This window comes from Molossus molossus, unplaced genomic scaffold (genome assembly GCF_014108415.1).
Source record: "Molossus molossus isolate mMolMol1 unplaced genomic scaffold, mMolMol1.p scaffold_m16_p_1, whole genome shotgun sequence".
NCBI classification, from domain to species: Eukaryota; Metazoa; Chordata; class Mammalia; order Chiroptera; family Molossidae; genus Molossus; species Molossus molossus.
Genome location: NW_023425344.1, coordinates 241,194,855 through 241,222,499, shown reverse-complemented (window position 1 = coordinate 241,222,499; position 27,645 = coordinate 241,194,855). Strand labels below are relative to the sequence as shown.

Genomic DNA, 27,645 nt, shown 5'->3' with positions numbered 1-27,645 from the left:
ATCCTCCCCAGGCCTCCGGGCAGCTGCTCGGAACCACAGGGAGTGTGCCCAGAGCCCCCACCCCCCCACCGCCTCCAGGGGGGCGCAGCCAGGGAGCAGGAGCCAATCGGCACCTAGCCCCGCCCACCAAGGCAGCCTCAGTCCCTCCCCTCGTGCGGGTCTGGCTGGCTCCGCGGTGGGACGTCTGCAGCCTGCTTCCTGCACCTGGGACCCCGCGGGGTGAGTGGGCGGGGCAGCTCGGCTGCGGCCAGGACGGGGCAGGCAGGGCAGGGATAACGGGGTTGCTGCCCGACAGAGGAGACCACGGCCCTTCAATAAGGCAGGGTCCCCAACATCGCCTGGGGCAGAAAAGTCAATATCCAGTCTCCGGGATAAAGGCCTTTGGGCAGAGTCGAGGAGGAAAAACCCAGGAAGCAGGTCCCTGTCGTTCCTGGGTCCAGACCGAGAGCAGTTTCAGTAGCCCGAGTACCACCAGCACTTGGGGGCATTCGGGGCGCAGCCAGCCAGAGGGCTGCCCTGCCCAGGGACCCTGGCGTGGGGCAGATCTCAGAAGTCCCACACTGTCCAGGTTCCCTGGGGACATGCCCTGACCTCCCTAAAGGCAGCGAAGGCCAAGGGAAGCGCACTTCAGGGGGTGCCCAAGGACCCAGCCCAGGGGAGGCTCCCCTGGGCTCAGTGGCATCCGGGCAGGTTGGGGAAATGCCATCCTGCCCTGGGGTGGGGGGAGCAAGCTGATACCTGCTGCAGGTCTGCTGGTGCCTGGTGCTTCTCCGCAATTATCTCCTTGAACTGTCTCAAGTCATCTCTTCAGCTCATTCAGCAGATGGGCCCTCTGCTGGGCTTCAGCCCCACCACCAGTATTCACAGGGCCCCTCCTGTGTCCACTGTGCCATACACGGCAGTCACGGGAGCACCCAGGATGCCTCCTGGGCCCCTTGCAGGGTTCAGGGTAGAAGTCTCCTCTTTCAGGAAGGCCACCCTGACTGCCTCCTCCTGATCAGGTGCTTTTGAACTTTGGGCTCCCACAGTGTGGTCCCTCCCTCATCCTCCTCCAACCACAGCTGTCGTCAGAGTATCACAATTGCTGTGTTAATCCTGGTGTTCCCTTCTAATCAGTTTTAAAAACTCCACCATTCAAGTTTCACTTTAGTATATTTGTAAGGGAGGAAGACATTTTCCTCGACCTTCCTAGGTTCTCTAGGTCAGTCTAATAATTAAATCCGCAGGAGACAGATTCACAACACAAACTAATCAAATTCCCTGACATATGTGCATGTGAACCCCTCGTACATGAGAGAGACAGAAGCCCCACGTGCACGAGAGGTTCAGAGTCAGGGAGGGAAAATGAGGTCCATGTGACACTCTGAGCTAAGAATGCGCTAAGGTGCCCGGGGCCTCACAGAGGGGTCACTGCAGGATGGTAAGAGCAGAGGCTCAGTAATGAAGTTCGCCCTGCACGCCCTGCACGCCCTGACGCCCTACAGACAGGTCAGACAAGGTACTTCCGGTGATAAGTCTTAGTAAGGGCGGGCTCCTCATTCAGACTCTTCCAGGTAGTGAAGGGGGAGGCAGAGTGTCTCATGAGCGTGCAGGGTCTCTGTCGCCTTTCACTCAACACAATCCACATACCATAGAGAAGGGAAGGACAGGGATGCGTGTCCCCTTAGGCAGCCGGCCACCACCGAGGTCCTCACATTGTTGGTCATCTCTCTGGCCAGCCTGCACTGGCCCTGATGCCCCTGTGTGGCTCCCCCGGGCACAAGGCAAACAGTTCCCAGAGGTCCCCTGGGGCCTCCTGCTGTCCAGACTCCTGACCTGGGGGCTGTGGCTCCAGCACCACCTCCTCCATGTCCCTGAGCTCCTGTCCCCACCAGACAGCCCTCCTGGGTGCTCAGCTCCTCCCCTCCATGTCCACTGAGCTCCTGTCCCCACCAGACAGCCCTCCTGGGTGCTCAGCTCCTCCCCTCCATGTCCACTGAGCTCCTGTCCCCACCAGACAGCCCTCCTGGGTGCTCAGCTCCTCCCCTCCATGTCCCTGAGCTCCTGTCCCCACCAGACAGCCCTCCTGGGTGCTCAGCTCCTCCCCTCCATGTCCCTGAGCTCCTGTCCCCACCAGACAGCCCTCCTGGGTGCTCAGCTCCTCCCCTTCATGTCTCTGAGCTCCTGTCCCCACCAGACAGCCCTCCTGGGTGCTCAACTCCTCCCCTCCATGTCCCCTGAGCTCCTGTCCCCACCAGACAGCCCTCCTGAGTGCTCAGCTCCTCCCCTCCATGTCCCCTGAGCCACACGACCCTGCGTGACCCGTGGAGGGTGTGCGGGCCACTGGCTGTCTGGCGGTCTCCTGCACCTGTCCAGCTTGCTTTCCTTCCTTCCGAGAAGGCACACTGAGGTCCCTGTTTCTCTTGTAACAAATTACCACAAACTGGCTTAAAACAACACAAATGTTTGGTCTCACACTTTTGTAGTCGAAGGGGTCTCGGGGGTCGGCGGCTCCAGGAGAGAATCCGTCCCTTTGCCTCTTCCACGTCTAGGAGCTGCCTGCATTCCTGGCCCGTGGCCACCCCTTCAAGGCCGGCAGTGGGGGCTGAGTGTGTCCAGCGCCATGGCCAGGACACGCTCCGCTCCTGCCTGCGCCTGCAGCCTCGTGACGACTGTGGGCCCACCTGCTAATCCAGGACAACCTCCCATCTACATCCTTCCCCGCACCTGCCGTGTAAGGCGACACGTTCACAGGCACCAGGATTAGGGCATGAACGTCTTGGAGGGACCCTTATTCTGGCCACCACCACAGCTGACCCTGGAGTCAGGGGCACTGTTGCTGGCAGCACAGTGCACAAGCTGACACGTACTGGGCACGTCCTCTGGGCAGGACCCGTCTGAGCACAGCGCCCAGCTCTCCCAGGCCGGTGCCGGTTGCCCTCCTCCCGTCACAGGTGGGCTCTGAGAGGGCGGTAAGGCGGCCAGGGGCAGAGCTGGGGTGTGAGCCCAGGAGTCTGGGTTCCGAGGCTCCGCGCCTCTCTAGCTCCATGTCGCCCCCAAGACTCCCTGGAGCTGGGCAAGGTCTGAGGTCAACACAGCGCGGGGTTCACCAAGATTTCTAGGTGAGGCCCCGTCTAGGTTACAAATGCTTTGCCAGTCCTCTGCCATCTCAGTCCTCTCTCATGATCCTACCACCCACCCCCCGTTAGAGCCCCCACCCCTATCCAGGGAAGCAGCAGGGAGCTTCCAGTGGTGTCTCTAGAAGCTCCAGGTAGAGTTCCTGGGTACCCAGTACCACTCACACCCCACCCCCCCAGGGAGGACACGTCACATGAGCCCCTTAGGAGGCCAATCTCATAGAGCACGTGGAAGAGAGTAACCCACGTTCCTGTGTGCTGAGCCAGAGGGGCGCACACAGGCGTCCACGGGCCCTGCGCAGACAGGGAGCCCGGCGCTCGTTGAGCACTCCCCCGAGTGGGTCTAAGAGTTTTACACTTACTAACTCATGGAACACTCACAACAGCCCTGTGAGATACTCTTATCATCCCTATTGCACAGGTAAGGAAACTGCAGCACAGAGAGGTCATGTAACTTTCTGAGGTCATACAACCAGTGTAAAGAGCCAGGATCCGATCCATTCTCCATAAGCAGGGGAACCAAGCAGAGGCTGGTCAAGGCTGGTTGAATAGCCTGGCCACCCTACTTCAGTCGGCCAAGCCTCGTTTTGTACCTTCCCCGCCTAACTTGCTCCCTTTGCACCTGCAAGGCTGTGCTCCTGGTTTCTGTGTCCACCCAATCTCTTAAGTGCAACTTTATATTTCATTCTTACATCAATCACTATTAACCCCTTTTAAAGAAGAAAAAACTGAGGCTCAGGGAAGTTGCATAACTTGCCAGAGCTCTCACAACCAGAAAGCAACAGATTTGGGATTCGATGCCAGATGTTTCGATGCTATCCCCCGTTTCTCAACTGTTTCAGTCTGAACAAGCCTAGCCTGAAGGCCTCCTCCAGGAGTTTGATGTCCAGCCAGGGATGCGACATGAATTCCCCAGATCCCCAGATGTGTGTGTGCACACTTCCCCTGGGCTGCAGCTGACTCTCCACCAGCCTCAGAGTTTCCTGTCTTCGGTGTCCTCATGAGTCACTTTCTGTCTGAGAGCCATGGGGTGTCTGAGTGGGAGCAGAAACAACGTTGCAGTGTTAATCCCGTCAGTCTCTGATTAATCAGCTCAGGCCCAAGCCCACTGGAGTGTGGCTGCTGCCAGAAAGAGTGGTTCTCAGAGCAACCTCTTGCTGCCTGAAACTGGCCTGGGAGGTGCTTGACTCTGCAATGGGAGTATTTCTCAGAAGGAAAGTTGTCCACACCGATGAGGAGCTAGGAAGCTGACAAGCAGGAAGCACAGGGCGGTCTGCAGGAGGAGGCCCAGGCTGAGCAGGGACATAGATGAGCTCAGAGGCAGGGAGCACAGGGCGGTCTGCAGGAGGAGGCCCCGGCTGAGCAGGGACAGAGATGAGCTCACAGCAGGGAGCACAGGGCAGTCTGCAGGAGGAGGCCGGGGCTGAGCAGGGACAGAGATGAGCTCAGAGGCAGGGAGCACAGGGCGGTCTGCAGGAGGAGGCCCTGGGCTGAGCAGGGACATAGATGAGCTCAGAGGCAGGGAGCACAGGGCGGTCTGCAGGAGGAGGCCCTGGGCTGAGCAGGGACATAGATGAGCTCAGAGGCAGGGAGCACAGGGCAGTCTGCAGGAGGAGGCCGGGGCTGAGCAGGGACAGAGATGAGCTCACAGCAGGGAGCACAGGGCGGTCTGCAGGAGGAGGCCCCTGCTGAGCAAGGACAGAGATGAGCTCAGAGGCAGGGAGCACAGGGCGGTCTGCAGGAGGAGGCCGGGGCTGAGCAGGGACAGATGAGCTCACAGGCAGGGAGCACAGGGCGGTCTGCAGGAGGCTGAGCAGGGACAGAGATGAGCTCACAGCAGGGAGCACAGGGCGGTCTGCAGGAGGAGGCCGGGGCTGAGCAGGGACAGAGATGAGCTCACAGGCAGGGAGCACAGGGCGGTCTGCAGGAGGCTGAGCAGGGACAGAGATGAGCTCACAGGCAGGGAGCACAGGGCGGTCTGCAGGAGGAGGCCGGGGCTGAGCAGGGACAGAGATGAGCTCACAGCAGGGAGCACAGGGCGGTCTGCAGGAGGAGGCCGGGGCTGAGCAGGGACAGAGATGAGCTCACAGCAGGGAGCACAGGGCGGTCTGCAGGAGGAGGCCGGGGCTGAGCAGGGACAGAGATGAGCTCACAGGCAGGGAGCACAGGGCGGTCTGCAGGAGGAGGCCCCTGGTGAGCAGGGACAGAGATGAGCTCAGAGGCAGGGAGCACAGGGCGGTCTGCAGGAGGAGGCCAGGGCTGAGCAGGGACAGAGATGAGCTCACAGCAGGGAGCACAGGGCGGTCTGCAGGAGGAGGCCGGGGCTGAGCAGGGACAGAGATGAGCTCACAGGCAGGGAGCACAGGGCGGTCTGCAGGAGGAGGCCCTGGTCTGAGCAGGGACAGGGATGAGCTCACAGGCAGGGAGCACAGGGCGGTCTGCAGGAGGAGGCCGGGGCTGAGCAGGGACAGAGATGAGCTCACAGCAGGGAGCACAGGGCGGTCTGCAGGAGGAGGCCGGGGCTGAGCAGGGACAGAGATGAGCTCACAGGCAGGGAGCACAGGGCGGTCTGCAGGAGGCTGAGCAGGGACAGAGATGAGCTCACAGGCAGGGAGCACAGGGCGGTCTGCAGGAGGAGGCCCGGGGCTGAGCAGGGACAGAGATGAGCTCACAGCAGGGAGCACAGGGCGGTCTGCAGGAGGAGGCCCGGGGCTGAGCAGGGACAGAGATGAGCTGGCCCGGGAGTGGAGCCAGTGAGGAAGTAGGGACTCACTCTGCTGTTTGGGGATAAAGAGGGATTTCCTCTGAGGCTGGCCAGCTGTGCTTATTGGAAGAACAAGCTGGGAAATCAGTCATTTTTAAAAAGTAGATCATCTGTGTGCCCTGTAAAATATGCACAGATTGTTCTTAATGGGTTTGCGGTGACAACGTAACTGGTACATTCCACTTCCGGGGTCAAGCAGGGTGACTGAGAAGAGATTAACACAGGGACATTTTCAAGGGTGTCGATAGGGTTAAAGGAACCAGCGCAGGACAGCGAGGCACCCTGGGACCAGCATCTCTGAGGAGCTGTTACCATCCCCAGGCCTGGAGGAATAAGGGGGGAGGGGCAGTTCAGGACAGGGACTGTGACAGGAGCTGGAGACTTCAGTAAGGGGAGGCAGCCAACCTGTAACCACCTGGCAGGTGGATAAATACTCCCCCGACCCACTTCCCTCCATCTTCTGATCCCAGTGAGTACTTCCCATTGGTCAAGCCCAAAAGAGGCCAGATGGCAAGGGGACACTGCGATATAATCGATGGGTAGGATGGAGAAGGGCACAGAGTGGATCTAACCGGCCCATAAAAAGTCCTCAGCACAGCACACTCTGGCCTGGAGCAACAACCTCTTTCATCCATCCATCAGCTGCCATTTCTGAGCACCTGCCCTGTGCCTCCCTGGGCTTGATCCTGGGGAAATGCAAATGCTAAGGTCAAAAACCCAAGAGAGACTGAAAAAGAAGAAATGACATCAACGCCACTTACGCTGTGTATGGAGAAATTCTGACCACGTCTCTGGAGCCCAGCCCAGTGTGGGAGATGATTTTTTGTGGGCAAGAAAGACAGTCATTAGTGCAACGTCTCAAAGCAGCATTCCATGAGCATGGGCCATAATTTACCATTCTCTAGGTCCAGGAAGGTTCTGGAAAACAATTTGTGCTTCATTTTAACTTGGTGAGTTGTGTACTGTTTATAAGGCCAGTGCAAAGAATGCTGGGAAGGGAGTCAAGGGAGCACCAAGGGGGCTCAGTACAAATTACCTGGGGCAAACAAGAGGCTGGATAGGGGAAGTGACTTTCCAGTCTTAAAACTGGGGCAGGGCCCTGGCTGGTTTGCCTCAGCGGTTAGAGTGTCGGCCTGAGGTCCAGAGAGACCCGGGTTCAGTTCCAGCTAAGGGCATGTACCTTGGTTGCAGTTTGTCCCCGGCCCTGGTTGGGTCGTGCGGTGGCAACCACTCGACGTGTCCCTTTCACGTCGATGTTTCTCTCTCTCTCTCTCCCTCTCCCACTTTATCTGAACAAAATATCGGAAAATGTCCTCAGGTGAGGATTAAAAAACAACAAAAAACTGGGGCAAGAGTTCAGGAGGTGTGTTGAGTGGAGAGGAATACAGGAGTTAAGGTATGCAGGTGTAAAGAGCAGAAGGTGCTGAGGGTACAGCTCAGGGGCCCTTAAGATAGGGTGCAGGTGGTGACGGCTGTGGACTCACCTGACTGGGTTTGAATCTCAGTGCCTCTACTTATTACCTGTGTGACTTTGGGCAAGTTACTTGACTTCTCTGTGCCTCATTCCCCCATGTGTACCATGGGGATAATAGTATCTATCTCACTGAGTAGTGAGGATCAAGTGTATTCATGCAGTTAAGTGCCTAAAACGGTGCCTGGCACAAAGTACTCAAAAACTGGGAGCTCTGAATATTGTTATTGTTATCTGCGAGCCTGTGGGGCCAGAGGACGCTTAGACCTCCGTGATTTCTCAACAAGACCAGTAGGAGGTCCTCTGTGCTGTCCTGGCCAGCCCTGCGGCAGCACACTCAGGCCCTGGGAAGCACCTGGGAGCCAGGCGGCAGTCTGCTGCCTCCTGCCGAGGTCCTTACAAGTGAGGAGAACCTGAGGAGCAACAGGACACTGCCTTTACTGAGTGGCCGTGCTGTGCTGACGCAGAGGACACGGAGGTAAACTGTATGAAGGGGGCTCTCTACTCCCCTCCCGGCTTCTTACGGAGGGGTTCTGGATGTGGCTGGAAAAGGACCCTGGCCCTTTGGCAGCCAGACCCAGTCTGAGCTCACGCCAGCAGCTCCAGAGCCTGTCCCGGGGAGGATGGTAGTTGGGGGCGGTCAGTGCGGCACCTCCAGGTCAGGTCTGCACCACTGGGGGTTCTCTGGGCAGGCGCCTGGCCCCTGGCATGTGTCAGCGTGAAAAGCAAGCGCAGAAGAGCAAAGTTGGGTGAGCCAGCGTAGGGGTGGGGGCGGGGGGTGGGAGTAGGAGAGGCGTGGGGATGCGGGGAATCGGAGCACAGCGTGGCCCCTAGGTCCAAGGAGAAGCGAGGCCCGGCCGGGAACGGACCCGCCAAGTGCCCCCGGCCACCCCCGCCAGCAGCCAAGGGCTCGTCCCCAACCCGCTTGCCTTGCGGCTGTAGGCGGCGGACGCAGGCGACTGGCGGGGTAACTGCGACGCGCCCCTCGCCGCACAGGTTTGTCTCCTGGAAACCAGTTCCCTTCCCCTGGTCACGGTCCCAGGGTCCCTGGCGCCCGGGAAACCGCGTGCGGGCGACAGCGGGACCCGGGCTCCCGCGGCAGCTCTGCGCTTTCCCCAGCGCGGCCCCGCGAGCGCGCGGTGAGGGTGCGGGCACGTGGCCCCCAGTGCGCGCGGGGCGGAGGGGCCCGGGGCGGGGGCGGCCGCGTGTGCGTGTGCGTGTGCGTGTGCGTGTGCGTGTGCTCGAGCGGAGCGGCGGCCAAGTGCGGGCGCGGCGGCGGCGGCGGCGGCGGGCGGCAGTCGCGGCAGTGGCGAGGCTGCCCGGTGTCTGTCCCGAGTGCCGGCGCCTCCCTGGCCCTCCTCCGGGCGGCTGTCTCCGCAGCAGTTGTTGCCTGGTTTAGCAGCCACCCCCTCGGCTGGCTCTGTGGCCACCTGGTAATTATTTCATATATATATGTATGTATAAAAGAAGCCAGCTAACCCTTCATTTCTCAGGGTTCCGCGGCACAGGTGACCCAGACATTTCCTTTCCTTCCCCCGAATCTGCGAGCTCTCTCCTAGGCCCAGGGCAGCTGTCAGGCAGGGAGGGGCCCCTGACGCAGAGGGAGGACAAAGCAGGCCTGTGATTGGCCGCAGGAGCCCGGGGTGTGGTCTGGCTGGCAGAGCCCCCTGGCTGGCAGTCTTGTAGCCCAAGTAATCTTCAAGCTGACGGTATTGAAAGGGCTCAGGACCGCTCTTTGGAATTGGCTGGCAGAGAAGAAACCACTGACTTGGGGCCAGTGGCTCTGGGCAGGGCTCTTGCTGTGGCCGGGCCTCTGAGAAATGGAGAAAAATACTAGCCAAGACCACCTCACGAAGGGCTTGAGGACAAAAGAGATGTGAGGATGGTTTGAACTATACAAATCTGAGATGACATGGTTATGCTTTGCTTAACACGACCGCCTTCAGCTTCCAAACGGAGTTTAACAGAGGAAGCTTAGGTCCAAATCTTGGCTCTTCTACTTATTAAAGCTGTTAACTTGAGTTAATCACCTACTTTCTTCTTAAGCCTCAGTGTCACCTTCTGTGAAATGGGCATGATAGTAAAGCCTGCTTCCTAGGGTGGTTAAGACATCACACAGATAAAAGTCTTGCCTTGAAACAAGCCTTGCAGTGCCCCCTAAATGTTAGCTGTGAGTATTCTTGATATTTCTATTATGTTGCATCTTTCTGGGTACAGTGTACTCTATAGGGAGAGAAAACTCATCTAACAGGTAATAAAGAGTGGAATACAGGTTTCATCCTTCCTAGCTGGCTGGTTCCAAACAAGATACTTCACCTCTGAGTATCTCATGGGAAAAATGGAGATTATTATACCTACCTCACAAAGTTGTTATAAAAATTAAAATCAAATAAAATCAAATATTAAATAAAAAATCAAATAAAATCAATTAAAATCAAATATTCATTATGAATGAATACAACACATGAAAAGCTCTTAAATGATTTTGGAGAAAAATAATACTTATGTTCCATATATTGACTTCAGAGAGAGGAAGGGACAGGGAGAGATAGAAACATGAGAGAGAAACATTGATCAGCTGCCTCCTGCATGCCCCAAACCTGGGCATGTGCCCTGACCCAGAATGGAAATGGTGACCTCCTGGTGCATGAGACAACACTCAACCAACTGAGCTACACCGGCTGGGCTCCAGTTATCTATTGCTGCATAACAAACCACTTCAGAAGACTGTGGCTTAAAATAACACTATTCATCTATTTAGCTCATGAATCTGTGATTTGGGTAAAGTTTGGTGGGGATGGCTTAGCTCTGCTCCTTGCAACATCAGCTGAGATGGTCCAGCAGGGGCTGGGGGGTCTTCTTCCAAGGTCACACAACATGTGGTAAGCGTTGATCCTGACTTCAGCTGGGGTCTTGGTTCCTCTCAATGTGGGCCTCTCTAAGGGGCCACTTGGCCTTCCTACCAGCAGGGCACCCAGGTTTTTAAAATTATTATTATTTATTAATTTGTTTTTGTTATAGATGTTTCTCATTTTTCCTCCTCCCCTCCCCCACCCCCACCCCATCCCCAGCTTTGTTGTCTATGTTCATTGGTCATGCATACGTGCATGTAAGTTCTGTGATTTATCTCTCCCACCACAAACCCCACCCCCTCCTCTGAGGCTTGTCAGTCTGTACCCAACCTCTCTGTCTCTGGGTTAATTTTATTCAGCAGTTTGTTTAGTTCATTATATTCCACAAATAAGTGAGATCATGTGATATTTGTCTTTCTCTGCTTGGCTTGTTTCACTTAGCATAATACTCTCCAGGTCCTTCCATGCCATCTCAAAGGATAAGAGATCTTTCTTTCTTACAGCTGCATAGTATCCCATTGTGTACATGTACCACAGCTTTTTTATCCATTCATCTACTGATGGACACTTGGGTTGTTTCCAGATCTTAGCTATTGTAAATAGTGCTGCTATGAACATATGGGAGGGCACCCAGGTTTTAAGAGCAACATCCCAAGAGACAGGAGGTGGGAGCTGCCAGTCTCTTCAGAAGCTGGTACAGTGTGGCTTCCACTTTATTCTTTTGGTCAAGTAGTCACAGATCCCACCTAAATTCAAGGGGAGAGGGGCTTAGAACCCATCTCTCAATGAGAAGAACATCAATTTCCAACCATCTTGATTCTACCAAAACGAGCAAGTCTTTCCTTTTGCTTTTTTAATCGGGTGCCATGGTAACAAATTAACCTTTGCTAGAAGACCAGCAGGCACCAGTATCCCTGCCTAGGGCTTTCTCACAGAGCTTGTTTGCATCAGGATCAGGTTCACTGGGCATTGCAGTCCTGAGGGAGCAGGCATCCTACATGGGAGAGAGTAATTAGGATTCAGAAAGTTAGATTTTAGCGGGTGGCCTGGGCTGAGTGTAATAAACATCTCTGCCGCTCCTAGGTCCCTGGAGAAGTCTCTTTTTCCAGAGGCCTACTGACTGGGTGTTTGAAGTGATTGTCATACATTATTAGGTTATTAATTGATGGGTTGGAGCACTCTTAATGGGAAGGCAGGCCCGAGGTCACCATGGCAACCCGCGGGCCTATGCTTTGTGCTTCCAGCATCAGAGCAGGACGGATGCTCCAAGCAGATCAGACCTCCTCAGACAGATCACAGACACTCCAAAGAGAAACCAAAGTCTCTCTTTTAGCAGTAGACTTTCTTTGTAATGCATTTTCACACATAACTGCCAAGCCATGCCCTCAGAGTGAAAAACCAACCCTCTTCCTGTTACCTCATCCCATATCCTGTTCAATTTCAGCCATGCCACGCTGGCCTTCCAGGTGGGCTGCAGAGGTAAAAGGAGCTTATTCGTTTACTCACTCAAACATTCAACACATTTTTGTTGTGCATTTATTTTGGCAGAGAACAAAACAGACCCAGCTCCTCCTTCCTGATGGAGCGTACCGTCTGGAGGGGAAGATGGGCACATCATTAGACACGTTCCCATGCATTGCACTGTAATTATTAAAACGCAGTGAGGTCGGACCTTGACTTGAATCCCGACTCTGTCACCGACCAGGCGGGCCCAGGCTGATCACAGGGTCCTTACAGGTGGAAGAGGGGGGCAGGAGGTTGGAGTCAGGGAAGGAGATGTGACCATGGAACAGAGGGCAGAGTGAAGGGATGTCAGAGGGACTCAATCTTCCACTGCTGGCTTTGAAGACGAAGGGGCCACGAGCAAGGAATGCTGGAAGCCTTTAAAAGCTAGACAAGGCAAGGAAGTCCATTTCCCTACCCCTTCCGGAAGGAACGCAGCCCTGCCAACACTGTGTTCCTCACCACCATGGAGAAGAAATCTGCATTGTCGTAAACTGCTACTTGCGGTCATTTGTTCCAGCAGCAACAGGAAACTCATGAAGTCGCTAAGAGCCCTGCTTTTAGAGTCAAACAGTTCTGCTGCCGCCCAGCTGTGTGCCCCTGGGCGGGTTGCTGGTGCTGTCAGTCTCCGGTGCCTTGCCTGTAAAATAGGGATAACCCTGCCTTGCAGGGTCAGTGCGAGGGTGCAGACGGGAGACATTTGGAGGGTGCTCAGCATGGCACCTGGCACAAAGCACGTGCTCCCAGAAGGGCAACGACTGTGCTTCTGGATCCTGAGTTGCTCCCTCCTCTTCTCTAGCCGCACCAGGGCTGTGATGCCAGGCACTCTGGGAGGATCTCCGCTGGTCCTCCTCTTGGTCCCTGCAGCCATCTGAATTCACACCTGGCCACTTTCGAACCTGCAGCAGAGCAGCACCTGTTCCTGCTTCTGTTGTAAGCGTGTGCTCAAGTATAAGGCCCAGGGAAGGTCAAGGCCGGCCTTCAAGACACAGTCAGTGAAGGTCCCTGCAGGCAAATAGCAGATGGCTCATGGTAGACACTTCTTGTACTTGTCAGAGTCCCCGAGAATCCTCAGGCCTTTACCCGGACCAGCTCCAGATGAGAGGAGTAGCCATGGGAATAAGGTTAGATAACGAGTATCTTACCAAGTTGGCCTGCCCAGACTGTGGGGAGGACTTTCTAGCCCGACGGAGTGGTACATCCTCATCATCACTGCTTCCTCACGAACACTTATCAGGAAGCTACACAGTGCCGGGCACTTGTTGGACCTCATCTCTCAGGTTCTCACAAAAATCCATCGTTTATCCAGGAATGCGATTTGTCAAGGTCAGTGGCAGCTCAGGGACCTACCCTCTGCAGTCTGGCCCAGAACCTCTGCTTCTAAGCTCCATCCCATGACCACAGGCTTGCTGCCATGTGCACAGGCCGTGCATGGGACCACTAGCTCAGGGCAGACTCCAGAGCCTTCTCTGTGATGACACCCAGGCTGCCTGGACCTCTGGGGGCCAGTAGGTGCCTGGGCCTGTGGCCTGAGGCCCTGTTTCCCTTAAAATAGTCTCTCGAACATTTCAGAAAACCCCACCAGCCCTTCAGAGCCTAGGTCCCGGCAGCAGATGTTTGTACTGGGGGCAGGCAGGGACACCAGGGTTCAGGCAAGCTTTCTGGCCTGTCATCCGAGCGGGGCCTGCAGTGCCCTCCCTGGGGCTGGAGGTTCAGGTGATGGGCCCGGCCCATGTTAGGCCCCTGTCTGCTCAGGATGGGTGGAGCTGCACACCGAGGCAGGCCCTGGCAGCCCCTTGAGGCCGCCACACCCACGGGGCCTGCGGGGACTAGCTGCCCTTCTCTGCTTGGCACAGACTCCAAGATTCCGGCGATTCTGGCCCTTCGGTCGGCAGGCTGACGCTCTGACCGCTCAGCACGCTGGCCGGGCTGGAGGCTGTGCTTTGATTACAGACTCACAACTTTGACTTAGTGTCAGGTTTACTTGGAGAGGGTGGGTGGGTGTAGGCTATGGGTTCGTAGGACCCCGCAGGCCACTGCTTGATGCTTGGTGCCGTCGTGGTTCCTCGTTCTCCCTGTTCGTTAGACCCAAGACAACATCCCAGCAGCAAAGTGGATCACAGCTCGACCTGTTCTTCCTCCACTAGGCGGGCACGTCACAGAGGACGTGGGCTGAGCGATTTGAGTAAAACTGAAGTCTGCTTCATCCCGTCTGCAGTCCCAGAGGCCCAGTGGAGAGGGATGGGGGTCCCTGGGCTTGGAGAGAGGAAAGCGCCCCATTCCAGATGAAGCGGTGTATACTGTTGGCGGAGGGGGCTGGACAACCTTGCGACAGCTTGGGAGCCTTGGAGGGGGAAAGACACCAGACCATCAGTGGTTCTTCCGGGCATGGACGGCCTGTGTGTGCAGGTCCTGTTAGGCTGGACTGCCCTGTAGACAGAGCCAGGGTGCTCTCTTTGGCTGGCGTGTCCTGGGGGAGCCAGGCAATCACCACGAAGTTGACCCCGCACTTCAAATCCACCTGTCCTTCCGTATGACATCGGGGAAAGCCAGCCACACTTCTGCAACTCAGGAATAGTGTCTGTGTCTAGTGAACACTACTGAACTGTGACAAGGCACAGGCACGCTCTCTGGTCTCTCATCCCATCCCCTATGTTTGCAGGAACTAATGTAAGAAACCAGTGAAAAGGGCCCAGGACCCGCAGAGGGTTTTTTTTTTTTTTTTTCCTGGGACCCCTACCAGTACAGTCCCCTGACAGGACTAGAGCAGTTTTATCTCAGAGAAGAGAAGTCCCACATACCACATAACAGAGCAGGGAACATGTACAGCGTCGGTGACCCCCCTACCCCCATGCCTGGGGGTGTTGGCTTCCTGGACCTGCAGCATATCCTATGGCAGCCTCCGAGGAGGGAGGAGGTCACGCCCATGGCTCCTGATGTGGGCAGCAGGCTCCTGGAATCGCAGCTCCGTTGGTTGGCGGACCCTGATCAAGAGCCCCTGCCTGGCTGGGCCTGAGTTTCCCCACCTGTGTGGTGAGGAGGCCGGGCTGGGGAACCTCCAGGGCGCCCATCCGCCCTGCTGTGCTGAGAGAGCCTAGTAGATGCTCCTGAGAGCTAGGACCCCGTGACGCCAGAGCCCGGCGCTGGCTCCCCATGCGGGGCCATGAACGCTGCCTTACTCATGGCCCAGAGCCGCCTCCGAGCCCTAGAGCCACTGGTCTGCGCGACAGGATCTGACGTGCCTCCAGCACACACATCAGCGCTCTCCACCCGGCTGCCGACTGGGAGTGTCCAGAGAGCTTAATTATTTTATTTTATTTATTTTACTTTATTTTTTATTTTATGCTTTTTGTTCATCCTTAACTGAGGATATTTTCCCATTGATTATTAGATAGAATGGAAGGGAAGGAGGGGGAGAGAGAGAAACATCGATGAGAGACACATCGATTGGTTGCCTCCTGCAAGACAGGCTGGGATCGAACCTGCAACCAAGTGCCCTTGACCAGGAATCGAACCCGAGACCCTTTGTCTGCAGGCCAACACTCTAACCGTGGAGCCAGGGCTGTCCAGAGAGCTTTTAAAAACATTGGTGCTGGCACCGCATCTCCAGGGAGCAGGGCCTGGGCATTGGTTTCATTTTTTTTTTTTTATAAGCTCCCCAGGTGTTTTTTCTGAGGTACATGGGACCCACTGACCCAGGTGTTGGCTGCAGGGTGACAGCCTAAGGGTGGGAGAGGAAACAGCCAGCCTGCCCCTGTCCTCACCTCTTGTCCTGTTCTCACTGGGCCCCGGTTACCTGAGCGGCAGCCTGTCTGCAGTTCAAGTGAGGCCCCCTTGGCGCAGTGGTTCCCCTGCCTGTATCTCCTCTCCTGGGATCCAGGTGCTCAACAGGGTTTGATGGGCAGCATTAGTGTACCCCACTTCTCCAGCGAGCCCCCCAGCCCCAAGGTCCCCTGTCCCTAATTCAGGCTTCACTATTGCCGGGAAGGTTGCTCCCTGCCTCGGGGGTGTATGGAAGGCAGATGGCGGGTGGTGGCGGGAGCAGTCCCACCGCCCTCGTCCTGTGGCTGGCGAGTGTCCCTGGGCAGCCGCCAGCCTGCCACTCGGACTGACAGTTCACATGATTCTGCCTCAGCGGGAGCGGGCAGCCTCCAGCTGGGGTTTTCTAGACTAGCTGGGAGGCACGGTCTGTGGGAAATCCCCAGAGGGGGAGCGTGGGTGCTGATGCAGCGTGGGGGGTCCACCAGGCTCCGTGAGGTGCTGTTCAGCTCCTCTCCAGGCCTCTGCGGAGCCGCTGAAAAAAGCCGAGCTGTTTGAGGTTTGAGGGCAGAGCTGTGCTGTGGAGCAGAGTCAGAGGACCGGAGATCCCCCTGGGGCCTCCCTGCGCTGCCCGGCTCTGCCTGCTCCTCGTCTGGCCCAGAGACCATCGCCTTCCTGGGGTCTGGAGGCTGAGCAGGTGGGGGCCAGTCCAGCTGTTTCCAGACAGGATGGTGACCCATTAGAGGGTCAGGAAATCATTCAGTGGCTCATGACCTGCATTTAGAAAAACAGAACCGACATGATCAGAGTGCATTGTAAGTGATAGGGTAAGTACTGCTTTGGTAAGTTTGTTTCTCTGTGCGTGCCTCTGTGTGTAGAATGTGTGTGCTGGGTTACACTGTCAAGTGCACCTCTTGCTGTGGTCTGTGGTCAAAAGAGTTTAAAGGCAGCTAGGTGGGCCTGGCTGGTGTGGCTCAGTGGATTGAGCATTGGCCCATGGACTGAGAGGTCCCGGTTCAGTTCCCGGGCAGGGCACGTGCCTGGGTTTCAGACTTGATCCCCACCAGTGGGGGGGCGTGAAGGAGGCAGCCTACTGATGTTTCTTTCTCTTTCTCTCTCTCTCTCTCTCTCTCTCTCTCTCTCTCTCTCTCTCTCTCTCTTCCTTCCTCTCTCTCTAAAAAAATCAGTAGAAACATATTTTCAAAGGCAGCTAGTCGGTGCCTGGATGCCCGGATTCTGGGTTCAGACCCACCTGACTTGCTGTGTGAACTCGGGCAAGGCCCTCCGGGCTTCAGGTCCTGTGAAATGGGTTGGCAGGGCCAGCCGCACCTGAACCACAGCCACTCTGTGAGCCCAGAAGGGAGTGAAATGGAAACAGTTACGAGGCCCTTGGAAACGAGAGTCTGTCTTGTTGCTGCAGTGAGGCAGTGGGGGAGCAGTGGGGACTAAGGAAAAATGCGACCTGGTTTCTACTCCCACCCGAGGGAAATATCAACAGCTTCTGAGGCAAACACTTTTAGGAAATGAAACGACCTTGTGCAGAGTGTGGAGATTTGACCAGATAAAGGAAGAGACGCTTGGCCCTGCTCTGGGGCTCGGCTTCCATGAGCAGGGCCACTGGGCGCTGTGAGTGAGTGTCTGTGTGCCCGTGTGCACCCGTGGAAGGGATAGTGGTGGGTGAGATCACTGTTCATGCAGCATGAGGCCCCTCCTCCTGGCCTGACCGTGCAAGAGGTTCTTCCTTTGCATCAAAGAGGCCCTTCCTTCCTTTCGGGGCTTAAGTTCTCTTGGTCGTTAAAGTCCTTGGAGACACCTCTGTGCTGATGAGCATCTGTGTAAAGGACTGCCTGTGTGTGGTGTCGGTTTCTTAGCTGGATGATAAACGTCTGAAGTAGATGCCGCAGCCCCTTGTTTTGGTTCTTTGCCCCACCCCCTCCGCTGGGGGAACCATGACTGGGCACACAGGTTTGCATCAGTTGGTGCTGAGGGAATGGGTGACCTGGCAGGACGTCCTCCAGGTGCAGGGGGCTGGCCCGGGACCAAGCCTGGTGGCCTTCGTGGTGGCACCTGTAGAGACTGGAGCCTGGCGAAGCCTGGGGTTGGAGGGTGGCTGCTCGGTGACCATCATGACAAGCAGAAAGGGAGCGTGGTGGGCCAGTCTGAGTTGAAAACTTAGCCCACCACGTTGTAACTGGAATCCTGAGCAGGTTGGTTCATCTCTCTCCGAGCCTCGGTTTTGTTTTATCGCCTGTACAATGGGTGCCGATGGGAATGGTGTGGAGAGGGGTGTCCTGGCAGGTGCAGGGTTCTCGGCAGCTAGGGCTTGGCGCTTCCGTCCCAGGAAATGTGTCTTTTCACTGACAGAACACTTTTGCATCCACACTGTCTTTCGATTTTTGAGGAATGAGATTCCTATGGAGACCAGGTAGAGAAGGGATGCTCCTGGCAAGGTATAGTTTCCACCTGGGGTAGAAACTAAACGAGGATCATTCTGCCTGTCCTTAGGGACTGGTGGGGGGAGACTGGCTGTGGCGAGGCCTGGGTGAGAAGGCAGGACCTCGGAGCAGCTGGGGCAGCCTGAGCAAGTGCCAGGCCACTGGAAACGAGGCCACAGCGAGTCCTCTTTGTCACTTGTCTGTTTCTGTTCATCAAACCCCCACTGTCCCAGCCTCAACCCCCTCCCCATCCCAGCCACCTGCTCTCTACCAACCCATTCATCCATCTGTCTACTCACTCACACATCCATCTATCCATGTGCCTGTCGTCCATCTGGCCATCCACCCACCCATTCACTCATCTACCGACCCACCCACCCATTTATCTGTCTATCCATCTAACCTTCATCCATTCATCCTCCCATCCATTCCCCCATCCACCCACCCATTATCCATCTAACAAATAATTTTGAGAGCATATAAGCACTAAGCACTGAAGAACATCTCAGATTCATCGCTGACTGTCCTCTCCTTTCTAATTAGTTACCAGTTCCTACAGCTTCTTGTCCCCTCTCTGGCCATGCCCTCCTCGTACCTAGATCCTGTCACACCAAGCACCTTGCATTTCCCGGAAGGAGCCCGTTCTCTGGGTCCTGGATGTGATCTGTTGCACACATTGTTTCTATAGACAGAAACCCCCTCTGCTCAGGCAGCCTCTCCCCGTTCTCCTGGTCTTAGCAGAGCTCACTGCCCAGGAAGGCTCTTCTGGCCGGGTCAAGACCCCTCGAATGGAGTTCCTTAGGGTCCTGGTCTCTCCTTAGGAGCTGGCTTGCTTGTCTTCCCCCCTCTCCCGTGAGACTGAAAGCAACTTGAGTAAGAGTAGGAGTCGTCCAGTGCAGTACCTTCCATATAATAGACTCAATACGTGTTTGTTCTGGGGATGAATGAGTGAATGGGGGAGCAGGTGGGTGGATGGATGGGCGGATGGACAGACAGATGGACAGGCGGATGATTGGACAGCCGTCAAAGGGTCCGGAGCAGGCGTGATTAGGTTAGATTTGTGTTGTGGAGGATGGCTTTGAGGGCGGTGAGGTGGAGATGGGATCTTTGCTCTGGGGAGGAAAGTCTTGACCAAGCCAGTCCGGGCACTAGGGAGGGAGCTGAAGAGGAGGAGGCGGACATGGGAACTACTCAGGGCGGAAAGTGGTCGAACTGGATGCTGGGGATGAAGTGAGGGAAGGAGCTGAGAGCCGGCCATCCAGCATGAGTGGGCGGGCAGGAGACGCGTGGAGGAAATGACAGGAACAGGGCGGGCCTCCCTGAGTCCCCTGTGTGGCGGCAGGAAGCTGGTTAAGTCAGCCTTCCCCGGGGAGGGTGTGCGGTCTGGGCATCCAGACAGTGGAGAGGACGTCGAACCACGGAGGAGCCGCCCTCCCACAGACAGCGCGCGTGCAGTGAGGAGAACAAACGGACAGTACTGAGTGGGAGGGCCGTGCAGGGCGCGCCCACCGTCTGCCGCCCTGCAGGCGGGCCCAGTGCAGGTGGCGCTCCTGGCTCACCAGCCCCGAGGTCGCCGAGGGGGCGGCCATTCCTTCCCGCTCCCTCAGTCCCCCGCATCTAGTCTGGCACCATGGACATGGTAGATGCTCCACAAATACTCGCTGCATGAAACCCAGAGGTGCTGGACTGTTGGGTGAGCCACTCTGTCTCTTTGGGCCTCAGTTTCCTTGCCCCTAAAATGGGGGGATAACAAGCTGTCATGAAGACCAGGCAAGTGGGCTGGTGTGAGATGCTCTGTAAACTGTAAGAGCTTTTGCAAATACAGATCCAGTCCCTGTATTTTGAAAGCCTGAATTGGGCTGTTGATCTCCCAAAGGCTGCGTCCTGGTTCTGACCACAAGGTTCTGCCAGGCCTTAAGTTCCCCTTATAGCCAGCTCTGGTCCCCAGCCTGGGACTCATGTAGGACACTTGATCAGGAGCAAACCTTTGAGTCTCTGGCCCTGAGTGTGGCTCACGGGCCTCGTCTCAGATGCACGGAGTCACAGCCTCTGGAGGTGCGGCTCAGAGATCAGTTGTAACAAATCCTCCAGGTGACGCAGAGGCACCCAGGTTCAAGAACCACTGTCTGGGATGTCAGGACCCTCTTTGTGCTCCAAAGGGAACGTAGGAGCTACTTTAAACATAGTAAGTGTTTCTTCTTGGGCCTGTAGGCCTGACTGCCTGCGACTTGGTCGTCGGACCCCACTTGTGGTTGGCCGAGGACAGAGGAAGGGCTGTCCCAGCCCAGCCCGCGGGCGCATCGCTCACACTGGTCAACGCGGGCTCCGGCCGGTGACCCTCAGGGAATTCCTAAGTCCTGACTGGACGTGTTTTCACTGTGGCTTCATGTGCCCTGTTTCATTGGCTTGTGCGGGCCCATGTTTATGAATGGACGTTAACTTGGTGTGTGAGGTCCTGGGTGGGCGCCCCTGGGGGCGGTTTGGGGGCCTGTGCTGCCGTTGACTTCTCAGATGTCGGCCAGGCGACCCGTGGGGCCCCACAGGGGCGGGCTGGGGATTCCTGGGCAGGAGAGCTGGCGAGAGGAGGGCAAATAGGGCCCGGCTCTGACTCACCAGGCCGTGGGCAGAGCCTCGGGGTCGCCGGTCTCAGCTGCCCCTCCTCCCCTTCCTCTGCCCTCCAGAGCATGGAAATAAAACCAAACCACAAAAAGCCCAAAACATAAAGCCCTGGGCTGCACCGGTGGTGGGGGTGTGACCTGGCGCGGCCACTGTGGAAACAGAATGACGGTTCCTCAAAACGCTGAGAATAGAATTGCCATGTGACCCCGGGTCCCATCTCTGGGTACATGTGCCAAAAAGCTGAACGCAGGACTCCAGTCGATATCTGTGCACCCAAGTTCATAGCAGCTTGTTCACAGGGGCCCACAGGGAGCTGCGGCCCGTGCTCACTGGCCAGGACTGGAAACCCGCACTGCAGCGCAACCCGGGCACTGCCAGCCCCCAGAGCGGGGAGCCTGCCCCGCACAGTGCGGGCGAGTTAAATAGGCCTGTCAGGAAAAAGACAAATAATAGTCAGATTCCTAGACACAGAAAGTGGACTGGTGGGTGCCAGGGGTGGGGGAGGGGCTGGGGGCTAGGTTTCACGGGGTCGGAGTTTCCAGTTGGGGAGGAGGAAGAGTTCTGGGGCTGAATGGTGGTGACGGTGGCGCACAGTGTGGATGTCCTTCATGCCAGAGAACAGGACACTCGAAATGGTCAGCACGGGCCCAGCCGGTTTGGCTCAGCAGTTGGAGCATTGGTCCACAGGCCAATGAGTCTCGGGTTTGATTCCGGTCAAGGGTACGTACCTCGCTTGCAGTTCGTCCATGGCCCTGGTCAGGGTCGTGCAGGAGGCAACCAGTTGATGTGTCTCTCTCACATCAATGTTCCCCCCCCCTCCCTATCTGAAGATAAATTGAAAAAAATATCCTTTGGTGAGGATTTAAAGAAAAATGGTCAAGCCCTGGCCCGTTTTGCTCAGTGGTTAGAGTGTCGGCCTGTGGTCCAGAGAGACCCGGGTTTGGTTCCCGCTAAGGGCACGTACTTTGGTTGCAGTTTGTCCCCGGCCCTGGTTGGTCGTGCGGGTGGCAGCCACTCGATGTGTCCCTTTCACGTCGATGTTTCTCTCTCTGTTCCTCTCTCTCCCTCACACTCTATCTGAACAAAAGATGGAAAAAAATGTCTTGGGTGAAGGTAAAAAAAAAAAAAAAAAAGACAACCAGGAGCACCTGCTCCCCCATCATCACTGAAATCTCAGGCCTGTGTCCTAGAGAGGCCAGGACGTGAGCCTGACGGGGGTCCCTGACTTCCGGGGACTGAGAGGTTGGTGGTGAGTCTCAGGTGGGGACTGGAGGTGGCAGGGAGGTGGGACATGGAGCAAGGAGGCCTGGATTCTAACACCAACACTTCCTTCCTCTGGCTGGCTTTGGGCCAGTCACTTCCCTTTGCGACCTCAGTTTCCTCACCTGTAAAATGGGGAGGTAGCCTTCGTCATTCCTTCCAGAATTCACGGGTGCCTATGAGGTGCCAGGCCCCACTGGAGCTGCACAAGGCTCTGCCCTCTTGGAACTGACAATCTCATGGAGGAGACAGATCGTCAGCATGCAGACAAGTCAATGAATGAGAAAATCTCAGATCCTGATGGGCGCTCCGTGGAGCAAAGAGGATGGTGTGATGGGACTGGGAGGGGCTGCTCTAAGCAGGAGGAGAAGGTGACGTTCAGGCTGAGATCACACAGCCGAGGAGCCAGCCCTGCGGTGAGGTAGGGGTGGGGCAAGGGGGTAGCTCTCCAGGGGAGGCAGCAGCGGGTGCAGAGCCCAAGAGCGAGGCTGGGCGACCGAGGCACAGGGAGCTGGCCAGTGTGGCGAGAATGGGTGGTGATGGGCAAGGTGCAGGGAGCTCGGTCAGAGTTTCCATAAGAAGTTTGGGTTCTGCTAGAGGTGTGATACGAAACTGTCAGTGGGCTCTAAGCACGGAAGAGGAGGATCTGGTCTGCATTTCGGTGTTGGGTAGATAACAGTCGGGGGCATGAGTGGGCGGGGGGGGGGGGGGAGCTTGGCTGTGGGAGAGCCACAGGGAGTCCAGCTGAGAGGGCGGTAACGTCGGACCAGACCCATCTCTTGCCCATGTTAGACACTCTTATGAAAGTTGCAGGCCCCTTTCCCAGGAAAAATGCACATACTTATATATTTATAAGATTGAGCATTTGATTTCAGGGGAACTCCTCAAGTTTATCCTCCATGAACCTCAGGCAGGGGTCTGCTAGACTGGTCTCCGAGCCCCTTCTCAGCACACAGCACCCACTTCCAGCCTGAGCCCTGGCTCAGGGGGGCCCAGGGCCAGCAGGAGCCAGATGGAGCCTGTAGGAAGGAGGTTGTGTGTGTGTGTGGGGGGGGGGGGGGCTGGTCAGCAGGTGACGAGATGCGGGCCCTGAACTCTGAGGGGTGTCTCTTCTGGTTGGAGAGTCCCAGCTTGACCCCGGTGGAGAGAGAGCACAGGGCAGGGTTGACCCGCCAGTGCCGCCAAACCGCCCAGCTCAGACCCCGCGCGTTCGGCTTTGCGACCACGTAGACCCTGCAGTCTCAAGGGGGGAACGATGGTGCTTGGGTGAGGTGAAAAAATCTTAGAGATCAAATGATTTGTCACCCTATACCTGAGGTATTAAAATTCATGGAGTGGGGGGAGGGGAAGGCTCCTTGGGAGTATGATTATGGAAAAAATAAAAGGTTGAGAAAGGTCCTGATGGAGACACAGCCAGATTTCCCATCTGAACCAGAAGAGATTGATTTTGATGTATTAATTTATAAAGTAGGCTTAAAAAATCTTCATCCTATCTTGTTCAGGTGTATTTGCACATATAGCATTTTCTTTGTGAAGTTCTCAACAATATGAACCTTTCAGGCATGTGAGTGCGGCTAGCATCTTTCCCTCCACCTCTTTGCAACAAGGAAAGCAACGCCATGCACTTCGACACCTGTCCTCTGTGTGGCCCTGATACCGCCCCCGAGGACAGGTGTTTCTGTCCCCACTTTGCAGATGAGGAAACTGAGGCTCAGAAGGGGTAAATGACTTGTACAGCCTGTAAGCAGCTGACCGTGACCTGGCGCTCATGTCTGCTGGTGCCTGGTCCTGCGCCGTCCCCCGTGCTGGGTCCCCAAGCTCCGTGGAAGACAGGAGGGTTCGCGCCGGCTGACAGACACCCAGGAATTCAGGCAGTGCCCAGGGAAGCCTGGCCTTTGTTTTCACCAGAGCACTGTGGGATGTGGACAAGGTTGGGCCTCTTTCCTGCTGCCTGGAGAGCCCCCCAGGAGGGGCTGTGGCTGACCTGGTCCATTCCCGTGAGCAAGCAGGGAAAATGCCAATGGCACTGATTGCTTAGAAGACAGCAGCGAGGGCCTCACTGTTGTATGTCCGTTGGAATTGATCTGTACCTCCTGCCGTCCTTGGAGAGCTGGCTCAGGGCGGGTTGTGCTCACAGGACCAGGACCATAAGTAAGGGACAGGAAGCCAGGGAAGGAGTATGGGGAGACAGAAACCACCTCCGGAGGTTCTAGTTGGGATGGAGTTGGTTGGCTGGGTCGTCCTCGAAATTAAGTGAGGCACACAGGACAGCGCCTGACCCACAGGAGGCGCTATATAAACGTTAGGTGCTGTTCTTCTAAGCCTTTCCCGCCTTTGACTTTCAGAAGCTCACCCACCACCGAGGTCCAGCCTCTGATGCAGCGTGAACTGCAGCCTATGAACAACATGGCAGCGGAGAGACGGGCCCATTCCCTGAGCCCCTGAGAGGAGAGGCCCCTGCAGGCCCAACGATGGGGACCGTCGCTGCAGACAACTCCTCCCTGAACTGTTCCGTGGACCACAGCATCCACCAGATGCTGGCCCCCGCGGTCTACGTCACCGTGCTGGTGGTGGGGCTCCCGGCCAACTGCCTGTCTCTCTACTTCGGCTACCTGCAGATCCGAGCCCGCAACGAGCTGGGCGTGTACCTGTGCAACCTCACGGTGGCCGACCTCGTCTACATCTGCTCGCTGCCCTTCTGGCTGCAGTACGTGCTGCAGCACGACAACTGGTCCTACAGCGACCTGTCCTGCCAGGTGTGCGGCATCCTCCTCTACGAGAACATCTACATCAGCGTGGGCTTCCTCTGCTGCATTTCCATCGACCGCTACCTGGCCGTGGCCCACCCCTTCCGCTTCCACCAGTTCCGCACCCTGAAGGCGGCCGTGGGCATCAGCGTGGCCATCTGGGCCAAGGAGCTGCTGGCCAGCGTCTACTTCCTCCTGCACAGGGAGGTGGTGGAGGACGATCACCGGCACCGCGTCTGCTTCGACCACTACCCCCTGGAGCCATGGCAACGTGGCATCAACTACTACCGCTTCCTGGTCGGCTTCCTCTTCCCCCTCTGCCTGCTGCTGGCGGCCTACCGGGGCATCCTGCGGGCCGTGCACCGCAGCCACGGCACCCAGCAGAGCCGCAAGGACCAGATCCAGCGGCTGGTGCTCAGCACCGTGGTCATCTTCCTGGTCTGCTTCCTGCCCTACCACGCGCTGCTGCTCGTGCGCAGCATCTGGGAGTCCAGCTGCCGGTTCGCCAAGGGCATCATCAACACCTACCACTTCTCCCTGCTGCTCACCAGCTTCAACTGCGTGGCCGACCCCGTGCTGTACTGCTTCGTCAGCGAGACCACGCACCGGGACATGGCCCGCCTCCGCGCCGCCTGCCGGGCCCTCCTCACCTGCTCCAGGACCGGCGGGCCCAGGGAGGCCTACCCACTGGGGACGCCAGAGGCCTCTGGGGTGAAAAGCGAGGAGCCCGAGTTGTTAAGGAAGCTCCACTCGACCTCGCAGACCCCTAACTCACCTGGAGGGGGAGGGTCCCCCACAGCTGGGCTGGCCTAGCCAGAGTCACCCATGTCGGGGCGAAGGGAGGGCTGAGCTCGCTGCCGGCTGCTTACCGCTGTGCCAAGCACAGGTGCCCCTTTCCGCTGGAGGGGACAGTGGGCCGGGGTCACTGAGCCCCAGGCCTAGGCTGTGGCAAGACCTCTCTGGTTCCGGGGAACGTGCTGAAGCTGGCTGAGCCCGAGAACAGGCCGTCAGCTCACGGGTGTCCTGTTGCAGGTGGAGCTGCTGGCGGGAGGAGGATGTGACCGTCACCTCCGGGGGTTTTCAAAGAGAAGCTGGTGGGGGAGTGAGGGTGTGAGGACATGGGGAGGGGCGTTGGGAGATGAGGGGCCCGGTGTGCACTTGCCAAGGCCTTCCAGTGCCGTTACTGTCACAGATGAAACGTGCCCCGAATCTGAGGCGACACAAAGCGGTTTTGTTGTCGTTAAGCATGAGCCCCCCCCACGGAGGGATGGGAAGGAAGAGGAGTGGGCAGGTTGGACGGGAGGAGCGTGGAGAAGCACCGGGGCCCCCGCAGTGTGCGTGGGGGACGGCAGGAGTGACAGGCAGGGGAGCGACCCCAGCACACAGCTTCAGAGGGAGAGCCGAGCAGGTCCCCCGGGCTCTGGGGCTGATGGAAAACAAATCTCAGGGCTCCCCGGGGCTCCCCGGGCCATGTCCGGGCTCCTTTACACAGTGTCAGGACCGCGGCCTCAAGCCAGTGTGAGTTCCCCACACGGCTTCTTCCTAATCAGTGTTCTGTTTCCACCTGCCCAGGGGCACGGGCCCGGAAGCCTGGGTGTGTGCGCATGTGTATGTGTGTGTCCATGTTTAAAATGCCAGGGGCTCCATGACAGCTGTGTGCCGAGACGCTGAGGCTAGGTCATGTGACCATGGCAGTGCCCTCGTCCCCACCCCGGCCCCTGCCTCCACCCCCTGCTGCCCCCACGGCGGAATGTCTAGCGGTCGCAGAGGAGCATGACTCTCCCCCCGCTCTCGGATGCAACAAAACAAATAGCACAGAAGTACAGTCTCTGGCCTCTCTCAGCCCCTGGGACGAAGAGGAGGCAGCCCTGGGCTCATTGCTCCTCGGCCAGATCTCCCTCCTCGCCCACCGGGAGGGTGCTGGTGAGCCTGTGCGTCATATGGAGCCCAGGGGGCTGACCACCCTCTTTTGTCCTGTCCTGGAAGGCTCAGCTCTCCTGCAACTCTGTGCCAATCATGTTGAGCCCCGGCCTTGGTGAACACGCCGAGGACCGGAGGGCTTATTACTGCTGCAGGGGCCTGCCCACCTTAACAGAAATGCCCTTTAGATGCCCTGGTCAGCGGGCTGCGGCCAGCTCTCACTTCCCTGGGATTTGATATCCTCACAAAGGGCTAGGTGGGCTCAGATCTAGGGAGGGACCAGGGAAGGAGAGACACTGGAATTAGTACAATTCTGAAATCGGCTCAAGGCAGGGCCAGGGAGGACACCTTCAGTCTCTCTGCCCTCCTCCCCGTCAGGGGTGCCCAGAGGCAGAGAGCTCAGGCTGGCTTGCCCTGGGAAGGCGGGGTCCCAGGGATACACTTGGCTTTGACTGGGCAGCACCTGCCCCAGCTCTTTATGGAGAGTGTCCCATAACCTGCTTGGTTCTCTTACCCTTACTAGAGGAGGAAGCGACCAGGTCTGAAGGTGTTTGAAACAGCCACACAACCAAAAAGAGCCCACCCGCCCGGGCCCAGGGTCTTACTGGGGCAACGGCACTGGCTGAGTCCTCCCTGCCTCCTCATTCCACATTTCTCCAGGTTTGGACCTTAAATACCGGTGTCCCCCTGGGATGGACTGAGGTGAGCTGGGGACAGTTCCATTTACTATCCAGAGTTGTATGTGCGTTCTGTCCTCTCTCCTGTGCCAAGTATGTGTGTGTTGGACTGTGCAATGGATTCATGTAGCAAACTTGAGTCTGCAAATAAAACAAAGTAACCAGCCCCAGCTGGAGTGTGCCGGAGTCCTTATGGGGAAGAGGGGCATCGTGTAACACCAGGGGGCTCTAGAGGGTCCTTGAAAAACCCAGTGGAGTCGGGAAGGTCCAGGGATTGAGCTTGTCAGAGCAAACGTGAACAGAACAGGGAGGGGGTTTGCCCTTGGTCACCCAGCAGTGTCTAAGAAGGGCAGAGGCCTCAAGTGAAGTAGGCCTGCTCTCCCTCCTCTCAGGAGTCAAGTGTCTTCGGCTCTTCGGCACTTGCTGCAAATCCAGCTGGGACTGAACCTGGACACCTCCCCTTTGCAGACAGCGCCCCACCCTGTGGTTTGGAGAGTATCGCTCCTGTCCTTGGACACATGG

The 27,645-nt window shown here is 57.1% G+C and overlaps 1 protein-coding gene across 2 annotated transcripts; it reads left to right on the top strand.

Moving 5' to 3' along the window:
- Positions 1 to 16,102: 16,102 nt before the first annotated feature.
- On the top strand, positions 16,103 to 25,381 carry GPR68 (G protein-coupled receptor 68). Of its 2 annotated transcripts, XM_036274954.1 has the most exons (3): positions 16,103 to 16,292; positions 18,703 to 18,709; positions 24,128 to 25,381. In XM_036274954.1, exon 3 carries the CDS (start codon positions 24,251 to 24,253, stop codon positions 25,337 to 25,339), a length of 1,089 nt encoding a protein of 362 aa, XP_036130847.1. In that variant the 5' UTR covers positions 16,103 to 16,292; positions 18,703 to 18,709; positions 24,128 to 24,250; the 3' UTR covers positions 25,340 to 25,381. The 2 variants fall into 2 exon arrangements, with proteins under 2 accessions (XP_036130847.1, XP_036130839.1); XM_036274946.1 differs by lacking the exons at positions 16,103 to 16,292; positions 18,703 to 18,709 and adding an exon at positions 17,275 to 17,314 and having other exon boundaries at positions 24,125 to 25,381.
- The last annotated feature ends 2,264 nt before the right edge of the window (positions 25,382 to 27,645 follow it).